General features: G+C 41.6%; 1 protein-coding gene across 1 annotated transcript; it reads right to left on the bottom strand.

Moving 5' to 3' along the window:
- Nucleotides 1–12,716: 12,716 nt before the first annotated feature.
- LOC113652567 (extracellular calcium-sensing receptor-like) lies at nt 12,717–15,826 on the bottom strand. The gene is made up of 6 exons (XM_027161687.2): nt 15,684–15,826; nt 15,247–15,538; nt 14,269–15,084; nt 13,963–14,190; nt 13,693–13,816; nt 12,717–13,624 (listed from the first exon to the last, which is right to left on the bottom strand). Exons 2-6 carry the CDS (start codon nt 15,502–15,504, stop codon nt 12,717–12,719), a joined length of 2,334 nt encoding a protein of 777 aa, XP_027017488.2. The 5' UTR covers nt 15,505–15,538; nt 15,684–15,826.
- Between the last annotated feature and the right edge of the window lie 320 nt (nt 15,827–16,146).

Raw genomic sequence — 16,146 nt, 5'->3', positions numbered from 1 at the left:
AATATCGTTATTTTGGAGCTGGCTTCAAACGTGGATGTTCAGCATGGATCCACTGTGGAAAAAGGTCAGTTAATACAGCTGTACATAGCTGAGTCACAGCGACTATTTCTGCAGGTTCACTATACGGGGTCTCACCCAAAGGCGTGCCTAATTTTCCCAAATCTTTGACCAAGACACGATCTCCCACCTTAAAATGGTGAGTATTGCCACCTGGAATTTGGGGTCATTTTGAACTTACCCGTGCCCAATACTCATTGAGCTTTTGAATTAACCCTGCAGAGTACTCACTGAGGTGTATGCTTAGGTCCCCCGTCCCCACAGCCTGCTTGCCTCAACGCCAAGGAAGGGGAAACAGCCGCCCCATTACAATTTCGTATGGTGAAAGTTAAGCGAGGCTCACCTGTGCAATCATTCTCATGTTTGCTAAGACGAGTCGCTGTGCGTGTAGCCAATTTTAGAGCCTGATGCATGCATAGCTTTACGGATTTTGTCTTTAATATTTCGGTTTGCCCGTTCCACCATACCTGATGATTATGGATGATAGGGAATGTGAGTTTTCAATCGATTTTTTTTTTTGCCAATTGATTTTTAGCTCTTTGCATAATTGTTGTGTCACTTTGGATGTAAAAGGAGTGCCTTTGTCAGAATGGAGCCCTACAGGGATGCCATACCTAGGTATGATTTCCATGGTCAGCTTTTGCACCAATACATTGTCATTTTCTTTACAGCAAGGAAAACCTCCACCCACCTTGAAAACTTGTCTACCATTACAAGCAGATACTTGTATGGGCCTTGTTTGGGCATGTGTGTAAAGTCAATTTGCCATTCCTGAAAAGGAGTGTCAGGGGTAGGTAGATGCTTGTGGACCGTCCCTGGTTTAGAGATATTGTTCTGTGCGCACGTCAGACATCTGTCTAAAAATTTGTTAACGTCTGTGTTTAGGTGGTCAATGCAAAATACAGACTCTAAGTCTTCTATAACCCCTCTTCGTCTGCGGTGAGTGGGGCAATGAAACTCGCGGATGAGAAAGGGAATGCAATGGCGAGAAAGACAAAGACGGCCCTGACAGTCGAGGAGGACGTCACCATTAACCTGTTACCTGTCGCCCCCCCATTTTCATGATTTTCGCCTAGATGACATACCCACATAAAAAGTGGTACAGCTCCCATATACTTTGACACACAGAGGTGAGCTTGGTCTCATTGGAAAGAAGAGAGTCTCTAGTTTCCGACACAGCTTGATTCTAAGCCTTACTGACACAGAGTTATAGAGGCTAGAATGGTGAATTTTTATTTCCGTCTGAGTTGTTTACCTGATAAACTGATTACATACATTGCTGTATTTAATGATGGTTGGTAAACAACAACTGAGGGTCATAGCCACATGTCTTGGCTTTCACCAAAAAAAATGAAGTCAAAAGACTCAAAAATGGATGTTATATGAATATTTTTCTACGGACATGTCCGTCTGTTCAGGTTTTTCTTGTTTTTTTTTTTACTGTATAACTTTGTATAAAAGGACTGCATGCTTAATTCAAAAGTCCTATAACAAAGAGAACCCCTCTGCCTAGAATTCTGTTTTGAAAAAATGCCTGTAAACTGACACCCTGTGGTGTGAGAGTGTGAAACGTTCGAGAATTGCGCAATAAAGCTGAAAAAAATTAATATGCGCACGCTCATTGCACAGCCCGCCCTCACCAGATGTATCATGTTGCATCTCGTTGGAATCGTCTCCTTATTGGCTAAAGAGCTATGATGCTCGCGAAACATCAAATCGCTACTGGACGGAGCAAATGTCAGTCAAAGGGAGGGTCACCCACATAGCATGGAGAGACCTCATTGGCTTCTTAGCTGCCTATCTCGGCCGCACAGGCACTGGTTGGCTCATGCGAGGGCTTGTTTGATTCGTCAGATCCTCGACTACAAATCTGATGCGTTTTGAAATTTTGGTATGCGTCCAATAAGACGTAGGAGTCCTACAAAGAGCGGAAGTGAAGCTTCATGTTCAGTTTCCGGTCAAACAAATAATTCTTGTGAAGCGAGCAAAGCGTTTTGGATTAAAAGGATTACATTTTCAAGTTTTTTGGACTCTCTGGGATTTTTACAAGCATTTGTTTTGGAAAATACATTAACATTAGTGACAATGTGAAGAAAGGGAAATTTAAAGACCAGCGTTAAAGGTGAGTAAACAGATCGAACTAGCGCCACCTAGTTCAATTTTCTATCAAATGGTTAAATTACTATAAATCATATTATGCTTTGTGTGTGCGCTTAATAAAATCCTGAGAGTCTAAGCTTTCAAACAGTATATAATTTAACTGTGTATTTGGAGGATTTAATGCTTAAAAGTTACAATGAAGTTACAATGAATTTGATGCAGTCTCGCCGCCTAGTGGTGGTTTCTCGGTAACGAGACGTAGACATGTTTGAGATTGCCAATGTGCCCTGTCGGAGGGAGAAGTCGAGGTCTGAAGTGATAGGAGGTCCATGTCAGCTAAAACAGCACTGACCATGGTGTTCACAGAAACCAGCGAGAGGTTAAGACCAGGCGGCAGATAGCGAGAAGTCGCAGCCTGCTTGGCCATGCGATCTGCAAAGCTATTACCACGAATTTCTTCCATGTCGCCTGTAGAGTGCTCACAGGTTTTTACGATGGCCAAAAAGCATGGTAAATGACAGGCCGTAATGAGGTCTTGAACTAATGAGGCATGGGCTTACCATCAGCAGCGGTGAACCCGCGTGACTGCCAGATCCTGCTAAAATCATGAGCCACACCGAAGGCATAACGAGAATCAGTGTAGATGGTTACGTCAGAGTCTTGTGAAATAACACAGGCCCTAGTTAGAGCGTAGAGCTCAGCAGCCTACGCAGAGGAAAAAGGCAGAGAGTGAGATTCAAGAACAACATCAGGTAATAGACATACAGGGTAGCCACATAAATACACCCAATCCTGAGGACGTGAACACGACCTATCAACAAAGAGAGAGTCACCAGTAGAAAGAGGAGAGGAGGAAAGATCAGGGCGAATGCTAGTAGCAGTGACTATTTCAGTTAAACAGTCATGATCAGGATCGGGAATACAGTCATCCTGAGCATTCAGAAGGCGCTGTAAAGCATGAGCAATGGTGTCAAGTGACGACATTGGGTGAATGGTGAGATGATCAGTAGCCATTAAAATAGTCTCATAGCCAGATTGCCACTGGGCAGACATATGTTGGGTATTACGATTTCATAAAATTTGAGCAACCTGATGTGAGGTATGTGTGGGGGAAACCTGATGTGAGGTATGTGGGGGGGTGTGATAAGACAATTTTCTCTGCATCTTCCACCATCAACGCACAGGCAGCCACAGCACAAAGACAGGCAGGCAGACCCTGAGCCACAGTGTCTAAGGTTTTGGAAAGAAACGCACGTCGCATGCCCCCCCATGCTCTTGGGCCAAAACTCCGGATGCAGTCTCTGGCTGTGTAGCAACATATAAATGAAAAGGTCATGAGTAGTCTGGTAGGACTAAGGTCGGAGCTGCACAAAGAGCGCGCTTGAGGGCGGTGAGAGCCTCTTGCATGTCATTAGTCCAGCATAATGGTTCAGAGGCCGGGTCTGAGTGTTTGATGGCGGACCGAAGGCGCTTGTCATACAGAGAACAGTCAGGAATCCACTGGCGACAATAATTGATGAGACCTCGGAAAGCCTGAGGAGCCTGCTTCGTTGCAGGGCGCATGATGACCTGAATGCGTTCAGCAGTCAATTTCCTAGAGCCTTGAGAGAGCTCATAACCAAGAAAGCGCACAGTGGATAGACAAAACTGCAGCTTAGTCCTTGATACCTTGAATCCCTTGGTGGCCAGGTGTTGTAAGAGTGCTACAGTGGCTGCTTCACAGACTGCAGGAGTTTCAGCTGTGATAAGAAGATCATCTGCATATTGAAGAACCGTGGACCCTGGGGGAAGGCAGAGCAAGAGCGTTCTTTACCGTGGTCGCGAAGACCGTCGGAGAATTGATGTAACCCTGTGGCAGCCTAGTCCATGTGTACTGCTGGCCCCTGTGCATGAAGGCGAAGAGCGGCTGTGTCTGCCTCTCGGCAGGAACACGAAAAAAGGCCGAGCACAGGTCAATGACAGAAAAGTACGTATGACTACATGGGATAGAAGCGATTATAGATGTCACATCAGGAACGACCGGAGCTACAGGAATGATAAGGTCATTTACTTTATGCAGATCTTGGGTGAATCTCTAAGAGCCATCTGGTTTTGGAACAGGATTGACAGGAGTGTTGTTGGGACTAACACATGGCATCACCACCCCCTGCTGTAAAAGAGAATGAAGAATAACATCAATTCCAGTGGCTTTCTCATGAGACAGAGGATACGGTTTAATATACAGGTGTAAGGTGTTTAATTCTGGCCTCAAATCATCCTTGTGTTCCGCCCACAAAGAAGAGGGAACAAGCTCTAAAGCGGGAGAGAGAGTAGGAAGAGAACAGACAGCGATAACTGCAGCAGCGTTATGTGGAAGTACACAGTCAGAGAGAGCGAGAATATCCGGAACAGAGGTATCAAGAGTTTGTACAGTCATGTGGGAACCTCTAAAAGCTATAGAGAGTCCCAGGAGACTCATAAGATCACGGTCAAGGAGGTTAAAGGTCGAGCTCCATTCCTCCTAAATTTTGCCACACCTGGCTAAATCGAGTCCAAAACATAGATAGGGGTATGCAAGAATGCTGCTTCCTCACAACTCTTATCCAGGCATTGAAGGTCAGGAAGCCTGTACATGAGCAAAGAGAAACTGAATGTCCTGCAAGTAATCTCACAAGCAGGTCAGCCTATCCTGTCTTCTTCATACTGTCAAGATAGAGCACTAAAAGAACAGGATAGACTCAATCCAAGAACATTAAATCAGAAGAGGTTAAGATAACATATAACACAGAAATACATTTCAATACCTAATAAAATACATTTTTGTTTGTGGTTGTAATGTGAAAAAATGTGAAAAAGTTCAATGGTATGAATGCTTTTGCAAGGCACTGTATGTTACTTAATACAGTATAATCAGATATTTGTATTGGTGAAGATCTGGACAGTTAAATTAATTTTGCAGATGATTTAGCCATCATTTGCTTCTTTTGTATTCTTTTCTGGTTTCAGTATAATTATATAACACACACACTAATAAAATTTCGGAACTTCTCTTTGGAAGACTGATTTGTGTGTTTCATCGAGACTTCCCCAAGCGCTTGTGGGGAATGGAAACCGAGCAGAGGACAAGAGGCTGAATTCAGTGATCCTGCCCAGGCGGCAGATGAAAGTATAGTGACCTGCCCAAGCGGCAGATGAGAATTCCTTACAGTTCTTGGGGGCTCGTTCGGGATACCAGTACTTTGAAAACTTGAAAAAAGTGAAAAACGAAATATCCTAATCCAGACAATGAGGAAACTCCTCGTGACTGGATGAACTGTTGTGGTCTAGGTTGTTATACTACTCCCTGGTTAGATAATTTAGCAGGGTGGACCGAATCACAATCTCAGTTTTTGACATATCCTTACGGTGATACTTTTAAACCACCGTATATATTTGGCGTCTGCTTACATTCAAATATATGACCGCTTCGATGACCCTGATTGGGATTATCAGTACATGACAAACGGTTATAAGAAATGGCTAGAAATTAAATGAATCTGGGATAAATACCACTCTATTCCAAAGTCAAAAAAAAGAATTAAAATCTCTGCCAAAGTTTGATCCTCAAACTAAACCGAAATTGCTAATCCTTTGTTCCTCACAACCTTTATGCATACTTGTAGATTTTAGGTGCAGAAGATTCTTAAATATCAGCTTACAGATCGTAGCAATATGACAGTTATAACTCTAGGGGACAGAGTGCACACCATGGAAGGCAATGGTATTTTAGAAAGTAGACAAGTAGTATGCCTCGCTGTGGCTGAAGGCAATGTATACAAAGGTGACTCGACCTGAGGGAGGGGTGAACCGAGAGGCCGGGGAAGAGGAGTAAGTAACTCATACTCCCAAAGCCCCGGCACCTGTTTTTATTGTTGAAAGAATGGGCATTGGGCCAAGGAATGTAGGAAATGACTTAGAGAGATGGGAGATGTTCCCGCAGGTCTACCTTCCAGCCTCCCCAACCACCCCAGGCTGCACCCCGCCCTTTCACTGGGATGGAGTCAAATCCCTACCATGCATAGGGATGCCCACAGGGCGCGACCCCGACCATGCTACATTGTACTTATGAATCGCATCCGGTAAACGAAATGCCTTTTCTTGAGTTATGTGTAAGTGGCACAGTATATTCTTTCCTCTATGATACAGGAGCTACAATGTCAGTAATGAGGAAGCAATATGAGGGTAATATCAGGGATAGAGGACCTTTTTTGTCTGAAGCTAAATTGCAGGGCATGGGTGGAGTTTTACAATCTCTTCTACAACAGGGAGTAGTCAAACCATGTGTAAGTTCATACAACACTCCCGTCAATCCAGTCCCCAAACCAGATGGTTCCTGGTGGCTCACACAAGACTTGAGGAAATAAATAACATCATTCCTTTGGCACCTGTTGTGCCAGATGTGGCCTCAATTCTCACCTCCATTCAATGTGAACATACTTTCAATTCTGTTATTGACTTATGTTCTGCCTTTTTCAGTGTTCCTGTCGAAGAGCAGAGCAGCCTCTCTTTGCCTTCACATACAGGGGCGCCAGTATATGTGGACCTACCACAAGGGTATATTGATTCTCCAGCACTGTTTTCTGCCATTGTAAGGGCTGCATTATGTGATCTTGTTCTCCCCACTGGTTTTGTTGTCTTACAGTATGCAGATGACCTCTTATTCTCCGCAGCCACTGAAAAACTCTGTGAACAAGCCTCCCTCTGCCTCCTGTGCCATCTAGCTTCAAAAGGCTTCAAGGTTTCAAACCCCAAGTTGCAGTTCTGTCTTCCCACGGTGAAGTATCTGGGGTTTGAACTCTCACAAGGCAGAAAAAACTCTCTCAAGACCGTATGCAGGTAATCCTCAACACATGGCATCCTGAAATGAAGCACACTCTCATGGCTTTCCTGGGGCTGATAAACTACTGTCATCAATGGATACCTGACTGTTCTTACTACAACAAATGCCTCCGGTCCACAATCTCCCACAAGGACCCAATGCAACGTCCGCTAACATGGACTCCTGAAATGCTTGAAGCGTATGAGGCTCTGCGGACAGCTTTATGTTCTGCTCCTACTCTGGGGCTCCCAAACTATGCAAAAGAGTTCCATCTTTATGCCTGCAAGCATGAGGGCACTGCCTCTGCTGTCTTGGCCCAGGAGCATTGGGGGGGGGGATGAGACCATGTGCATTCCTGTCTAAAACAATTGATGCTGTTGCTCAGGGCTTACCAGCGTGTCTCCAGGCTGTGGCTGCCTGTGTTGTGATGGTATAAGATGCTGAGAAAATTGTCCTGTCTCATCCCCTGATCTTACATTCATCACATCAGGTAAAACAGGTCCTTCAGAACTTACAGACACATGACAGCACAAAGGGTTATGAAAATCTCATGTTCAACCAGTAATCTAGAAATCAAAGCCACCTCCTCATTAGATACGTTAGGTCACGCTCTTGCACGTCTACTTAGAACCCAGGATGCCACATTGCACGACACTCCGCATGATTGCTGTGCTGAAATCATTCACTCTACTATCATTCTCCCTGATTTAGAATCCACTCCATTAAATACAGGCAATTCGCTATTTGTTGATGGCTCTTGTTCAAAGCCATCTTGTTCTGTGTGGGTATTCTGTGTGTGCTCTGCCCAATGTTGTTGTTGAAGCTTACTCTTTACCTTTTATGTCTGTACAATCTTATGCTACTTATGCTATGTTATTCTCAAGGTGGGTAGAGGCTTTCCCCTGTCAGTGAAAAAATTCCAAGGTTGTTACACATATTCTGGCCAAGAAATTTTGCCGAGGTATGGTGTGCTACCTTCTATTGACTCAGACAAAGGAACACCATTTACTTCCAAAATAACACAAGACCTGTCTCTGTCATGGCACTTTCATCATCTCCAATCCTCAGGGATAGTGGAAAGAACCAATTGAACAATTAAGGATAAGTTGACTAAAGCTATGCAGGCGATGTGTAGCAAAAATTGGGTTGACTTGTTACCCTCTGTTCTAGCAGAAATGAGAATGACACAGTGAAAAGACGCCCATTTATCATCACACAAAATCATTTTTGGTCGTCCATTTCCCACACCCTGGAAGAAGGGTAAGCCAGCTATAGGTACAACTAATCTTGATGTGCACATCGCTGAGTATTCCGCTGCCATGATTGACACTTTATCAAAACACTATGAACAAATTTCTGCAGTTATAGCTGCCATTTCTAAGGCACCGACCCATCCCTTACAAGTGGGAGATATGGTCCTAATTAAATTATTAAAACCTGAACTATTGGGCGAAAGTAAATATGATGGGCCAGTGGAAATAGTCGCGACTACGTGTACAGGTGTACTAACATCTTTTTCCACAGTGGATCCATGCTACCAGGGTGAAGAGATGTCCTCCAGGGGTCGACTCCGCTGTGAATGCATAAAAGTATTCTCTGTGTAACACCATTTTCTTTATGTTACAGAGATACAGCCTTCTAGCCCTCCCATGAGTTTTCTAGAAGGTGCCTTCAACCTCCTGGCTCCTCCCACTATCGCCTCACAATGCTCAGAAGTTACCCCACGGACCCTTCTGTGCCGGCTCTTTGGACATCATCCAAGCTGCAGGAGGTGCCGGGAAAGGCTCGAGAAAACTGAATGACCACCTTTCGTTGAGCACAGGACTCCTCATCTTGATCATCTGCCTTGGGACAGGGTTATCCGTCCAAGCGCATCCTCAAGACAACGAATTCTGGAAATTCGCGAATTGGAAGGCCAGGAATGCAGTAACAGTGATTACTCGTTTAGCCCAGTTTCCAGAGAAAGATAGATAATCATATATGAGTTGTTTATCCATTGAAAGTTTATCATGGATAAAAGAGGGGAATTTTGAGAATAATAGTATAAAATACTTCATCTTCTCTTATAATGTTGTAGACTTTCTGTACAGAGCACAATGTTCTTTCTCTCTCTCTCTCTCTCTCTCTCTCTCTCTCTCTCACTCACACACACACACACACACACACACACACACACACACACACACACACACACACACACACACACTCTCCTACAACAAATGGTCCTGCCATAAAACACCCCTGCCTTAAACATTTTATGTGTTAAAAGGATGGGAACTAAGGGGAGTGTGGGTACATGTGCCTGATAAGATCTGACTTAATTGTGGTGACTGAGAGGTCACAAACAGATGCACACACATACCAACACACACACCCACTACACCTCCCTCTTCTTGACTATATATTCCTGTATTACCTAATAAAACTTCTATTTGAAAGTCTGATTCGTGTGTTTCATCGAGACTTCCGAGCAGAGGACGAGAGGCTGAATTCACTGATCCTGCCCAGGCGGCAGATGAAAGGATAGTGATCCTGCCCAAGCGGCAGATGAGAATTCCTTACAATAACTCAGCACAGCCCAGAAACCTAAAAATGAGCCTACATGACATTCTAAAATAACCTTTTCTTGTAGTATTTTATATTATAGTATGGAAAAGGAGGAGATATTGTTAACCAAAGTACACAAATTATGACCTGTACAAAAGAAAGAAAGTACACTGAGGCTCTGCTGTAGAGGCCTCTGCTGTATAGGCTATGTCACAAAATATGTTGCCACAGATGAATCCACTTGAGATTGCCCAGATTCGGTTACTAGAAGTTACTAGACTGGGCATCAGGTATATGAAATAGTGAATCACAGGTTTGTGGTACCTTTAATTAATTTTTCACAGTTGAGTTTTTGAGTAATCAGCCAGGTGACATTGCATCTTGTGCAGCTCCTTTGATTGCTTCAGGGCTCCGAATTTTCGGCTATGTATGAGGTTATGTCCCGGAACCTAGCTGTCAAACTGTAAAGATAAAGACATGTCTCTGTCGCAGTATATCACCATAGTTATCCGGTTGGATAATCTAATCTACCAACAGCATGCCAGAGGCTCGGCACAAACCTACCTGACACAGGAATCTATGTACCCGACTGCGCACCAATTTTGCCTCTGCCTACATCAATATACCACTTGCCCCAAGAAGCCAGGAGATTTCTTGTTTCTAATCTATATTGAACTCAAGATTGAACTTGATTGACCACCACCTTGTTAAAGAGTTCTGGCTGCCCATGACAACATGTACAACTCTGCTCCACGTTACTGCTGTGGAGGGCTTCAGCATGTATCAAACCACCTCATAACCCTTACAGCTGGATTATTTCACACAGAGGAACTGACTTTCTACATCAACTCTCTCATTTTGGGGTTCCTCTGACTTCACCATCACAAACCTCTCCTTTTGTAGAAGGACAAGGGACTAATTTAATGGTCACCCTTCTGCATGAACCACTGCCTGCAGTATCATGTTACTCACCCCTGCCTGACTACATCCATGGGAAGCCCCAAACCTCACAACAAAATTAGAATTCCCAAGAAGTACATTTTCCTCAAAGAAGTCCTCAGCAAAGAACAGGCAACTTAATTCCCCCCTTAACAGTCCTGGGACTGCCTAATTAAAGTGCTTCCAAATGCAATACTCCCCAAACGTTGAGTCTACCTACTGTCACTCCCAAAAAGCCAGGCCATTGAGGAATATATAAAAGAGGGCACATTCGACCCTCTACATCAAACCCCCCCACCACCACCACCACCACCACCACCACCACCACAGGATTCTTCTTTCTGGACAAAAAAGATGGGGGAATATCGAGGACTATCAACTTTATCATTGTTACTTGTGGCCCTTCCCTCTGGTCCCGGGGTCCAAGAGCAACTGAGAATAGCACATTTATTCAAAATTGGATCTAAGAAGCTCACACAACTTGATTCAGATTAGACATTGGGAAGAATGAAAAACTGACTTCCACATCACCTGTGAGTACTATGAATACCAGGTGATGCCAAAAGGGTTGACCAATGCCTGACCTGTGTTTCAGGCTTATATTAATGGATTAATGGGGCGTTCAGATACTTGATCAACTGCTATGTTATTGTCTACATTTATGACATTCTAATAAACACCACAACTCTGAAAGATCATGTCTACCATGTCCTCAGCACCACCTCTATGTAAAAGCAAAAACATTTGTACCATTGGGACACAATAGGCCATATAGAAGTGGCTGCACTGAATTGAAGGGTTGAAAAACCCAATCACAAGAACCTCAAATACATTTAAAGTGCCAAAACTCCACAAACCCTGCCAGGCCTGGTGGCCCCCCATTCATCCCAAAATACCAGGTTATAGTAACCTATTTACCAGGAAGCAAAAAACACTAAAGCTGATGACCTTTCATGCCATCTTCACTAGACCAGAAGCCAACGGCAACACCTAAAATGTGTTTACCCAATCAAAGCCTTCCTGCCAACTGCCATCCTGGAATAACCACCCACCGACCCTGGCCACACATCACATTCATACATAGAGTATGTTATTTATTTATTTGTTTGTTTATTTATTTATTTATTTATTTATTGTAAATATGTCTATACTGCAATTCAGATTTGGACTTCTGGTTACATGATAAATACATTTTGTTGCCTTGTTCCCATATGCAATAACAAAAGAGTTTAATCTAATCTAATCTAATTTATTCTCATTTTGTGAAATTACTTGACTGGCAGAACAGGTGCTGATTGTATAATCTGGGAATTGTTCAGAAGACAGTTACATACACAGAAATAAACAGAAAACAACTGAGAAGTAATATTTTATTTGATTGTGTTCTATTCTATTACAGGCTATGGCTGAATATATATTCTAACAACACAAATCTATACGTCATAGATGCCTTAGACAATTCCTTTTGTTTATATTCTGTTCATGTGCTTTTGTTTTTAATTTTGTGTTCTTGTGTATGTTTGCCCTGCCCAATACTTATCCTCTTCTTGCCTCTGCAAATTTGTTTCTTATGTTTCTCTAATTATCTCTACCATTTATACCTGCTGTCTTGTGTGTTTTTTTGATGAGTCATTGTCAATTATTAACTGGATTTGTCCTGTTTTATGTTTTTGGTATTCAGTTCCTGTTTTGCTGTCTCCTATATTTTTGTTACTTAGTTTTTTCCCTAGTGTATGTTTTTACTGTTATTTTCTTAATAAAACTGTTTGCCTTCTATCCTTGCATTTAAATGTGAATTCACCTGCAGCATTCACTAAATTTCAGGGATTTTGCTACCACGACGTAAAGTGGGCGTGTTCCTGGAAGTCTTCTAAAAACGCCCTCTTTCAAAAAAAAATTTTTTACGATGGATAATGAAGGAGAAAACAGTCATAATGGTAGATTTTATATTTTATGTCTATTATGCTTTATTATCTTACAGCTAAGCTATTTATAAAATAGCTTAACTGCTTGGGGAGATTTACTTTTATTAATGATTTTATTGCCTTTGACAACGCATTTACAAATATGTGTGGAGTGTGTTTCTTAAGAGAGGTAAAATATGTATGTATAAATACATGTGAAATCATTGTTGTTTATGACACCAATATCGTTGGACTAACCATATGTAAATTGTACTGCAAAGTCAGATAATTATTTTTAGTATTGTCCACAGATATTGAAGTTCTAGCTTAATTCAATTCACAGATGCTTTACCCATCATTTGCTTCTTTGTATTCTTTTCTGGTTTCAGTATAATTATATAACACTTTGGAACAAATATGCAGAATAGTAAACCAAAGCTTGATGCTAAAATAGCAAATATCTCTACAGCTACAGTGAATTTTCCAGGAGAGCTGACATAAGCAGGAATAAATGTGATCCAAACTGCACAGAATATAAGTATGCTGAATGTGATGAATTTGGCTTCATTGAAATTGTCAGGCAGCTTCCGGGCCAGAAAAGCCAAGATAAAACACAAAAGAGCCAAAAATCCTATATAACCCAGAACAGCCCAGAAACCTATAACTGAGCCTACATGACATTCTAATATAATCTTTTCCTTGTAGTAGTTCATATTTTTGTATGGAAAAGGTGGAGATATTGTTAACCAAAGTACACAAATAATGACCTGCACAAGAGTGAAGGCAAGTACACTGAGTCTCTGCTGTAGAGGCCCAAACCATTTCATGACATTACTGGCTGGAAGTGTAGCCCTGAAGGCCATTAACACCACTACAGTTTTCCCCAAAACACAGGAGATACAGAGGACAAAGGTGATCCCAAACGCTGTGTGGCGCAGCATACAGGACCACTCAGAGGGCTGACCAATGAAAGTAAGTGAACATAGGAAACACAGAGTCAGAGAAAAGAGCAGCAAGAAGCTCAGTTCAGAATTATTTGCTCTAACAATTGGTGTGTCCTTGTGTTTAAAGAAAATTACAGCAATACAGATAGTGAACAATGCTCCTAACAAAGAAAATGATACAAGAATGATTCCCATTAACTCCTCATATGACAGGAATTCCACCAACTTCAAGACACAGTTATCTCGCTTTTCATTAGACCACAGTTCAGGAGGGCACTCGATGCAAGATATAGAATCTGAAGAAAAGAAATTGGTTATTTGACATGCATATTGCATTGTATTTTGGTTCCTGTATTTATTATACCTGAAATATTGCTGATTTCACCCTCTGCACATGGTATACAGTCAAAGCAGCAGATTGGCTTTCCTTTTTGTACAGCCTTCCTGGTACCTGGGGGACAACTTGGACTACACACAGAGACTGGCACCTGCAAAACATTACAAAGTGCATATATTTATTATTTTCTGAAATAATACTTTATGGCATTTCAGTAATAATATTTTGCTGTATTTATGAATTCACCATACACAATCTATATGAACATAATCTATTGTCATATATACTGTTATTTACCTGTGGTTTATTGTTGGCCCAGACTATACTTTTGTTGTTAAGTGACAGCTGAAGGTGTGTTTGCAGAGAGGCATCATAGAAGCCCACTTTAACAAATACTGTTTTACCGTCGTTACCTTGCTGCCAGTTCAGCACATCATAGCGTGCTGCTGGGTCTCCATTCTCATCAAAGAATACATCCTCTCCTGTTGTAGTCATGAAACGGATTTTCTTCAACTCATTCACTATCTAAAGGAACCAGTGCATACTCTTAATTTATGTGTAAAAGTATAATTTTTTTTTTCAAGTTTATTTTGTTATACTTACCTTCCATTGTTGCTGGTTATCTGCTAGGATTGTACACACATTAGCACCTTCTGGTCCACTGTCACTCTCTGAACATCTGTAACTGTTATGTAGGGCATAAGCCACAGCATACACAGCCTTATAGACATTATTTGCAACTCGCAAGTCTGATACATCTGTATAAATGTTTTGAACGTGACTGAGACTTTCATTGCCCTTGCACAATTGTTTAAGCTCAGTATTGTCTTCTGTGGGAAACTTACAATCAAATATGGTCTCCCACAACTCTTTGTAAACAGCTACATCAGACATTGGATTAAGCTTATTCAGAAAAGACCCTAGGCCATCGATTTTAGTGTTTGGGATAGCAAAACCCACAGAACCTTTTAGAATATGTTTCCATTCAGCTTTGGAAGTATTTAAATCGGAGATCCAGGACTCACTTCCAATCCACTGAAACCCAGTAATGTTCTGCAAGACCATTTCCCTCAGAAGAAAACCAAAGTCAGAGTATGCAACAAAAGCTACAATCACTTTGGAGGTTGAAGCCTTGATCATTTCAACTACATTGAGAATTTTGTCTCTGGAGTCTGTCTTAATAAATGCTTTGGAATATTCAATACAGATTCCCTCTTCTTTGGCAGCACTAATAAATGCACTTATACCATTATTCCCATAGTCATTATCACTGCACACAGCCCCCACCCAGGTCCATCCAAAATGTTTGATAAGCTTTGCCAAAGCTCTGCTCTGGTGGTAATCACTGGGAACAGTTCTGAAGAAAGATGGGTGTTTTTTTCTGTCACTCAGACATGCACATGATGCAATGTGACTAACCTGTAATGAATGTAATTGGTTTAAATATAAACTGTACATAATACCACTTGGTATGTTTTCATTTAATAAATATTAATGCAAATCGCCTACTTAGCATGCAATGAAAATTACATTTTAGTTAAATCCATTTTTATAATTTAAAAATAAGATGAAATGATTTACCACAGGAATGCGCAAAGGTCCCACTGTAGTAGATATGGCAATAGCTGGGGTAGATGATGATTGTCCTATAATTGCTTGAACAGTGTCAGGTTTGGAGCAGTGAACTGAAGTTGTATTTTCTCCATGACCATTGAGTAAGGATAAAGCAGCTCTTGTGGTTATTTCAACTGATCCACATGCATCATAAATTTTATAACCCAAATTGATGCCAGGAAGAATATCACTTCTGTTGTTGATTTCTTCAATTGCAAAGACCATTGTTTGTGCACTTTGAAATTCTTTCAGGGTCAAACTGTAAACAACAACAATCATAATCAGAATATAATTCAGAATGAGTTTTGTAAAATTCACAATGAGTATCATTCAAAAAAAATATTTTTGATTTAACCCCATTTATACTGAAAATATCCTAATGCCCTGTCCTCATGCCCCCTCACCTTGAACGAATGCATTCTCCTTTTCTGGGCCCTGATGTGAATGTTTGAGCTGGCTGCTCCCATTTGTTGTGGATGGAAAAAATTCCCCCAATTATTATATCCCCATCTTTACTGAATTGGGGAGGATTGGGCAGTCCTTGGATGATGCAGGGAGGATCAGCTGCTCTCACCTGAGTGAACAGAAGCCATGTGTGCAAGAAACTCATTCTCATCCCTCCCAATCCACCTAGACACTTAAGCTTTTATATAATCCATTTTAGCTCCCAGAATTCCTAGCTGTCAATATGTGGTGTTTACTAATACATATGTACTACTTAATTAATATGTGTTTTTTTCATAATGCCTGCTAAAATGCCACTTTAAGAGATAGATAGATGGATAGATAGATAGATAGATAGAGAGAGAGAGAGAGAGAGAGAGAGAGAGAGAGAGAGAGAGAGAGAGAGAGAGAGAGAGAAAGAGA

The sequence above is a fragment of the Tachysurus fulvidraco genome, chromosome 13 (assembly GCF_022655615.1).
Source record: "Tachysurus fulvidraco isolate hzauxx_2018 chromosome 13, HZAU_PFXX_2.0, whole genome shotgun sequence".
Lineage (NCBI taxonomy): Eukaryota > Metazoa > Chordata > Actinopteri > Siluriformes > Bagridae > Tachysurus > Tachysurus fulvidraco.
This window is presented reverse-complemented; position numbering and strand designations above follow the sequence as displayed.

Bases quoted from the DNA above. Each gene is read 5' to 3' on its own strand.
- LOC113652567 (XM_027161687.2), bottom strand. From the start codon at position 15,504: ATGGTCTTTGCAATTGAAGAAATCAACAACAGAAGTGATATTCTTCCT. The intron at 14,191-14,268 runs GTAAGTATAACA...TGGTTCCTTTAG, and splicing joins ATAACCAGCAACAATGGAAG to ATAGTGAATGAGTTGAAGAA. The intron at 13,817-13,962 runs GTAAATAACAGT...AATGTTTTGCAG, and splicing joins GGGCCAACAATAAACCACAG to GTGCCAGTCTCTGTGTGTAG.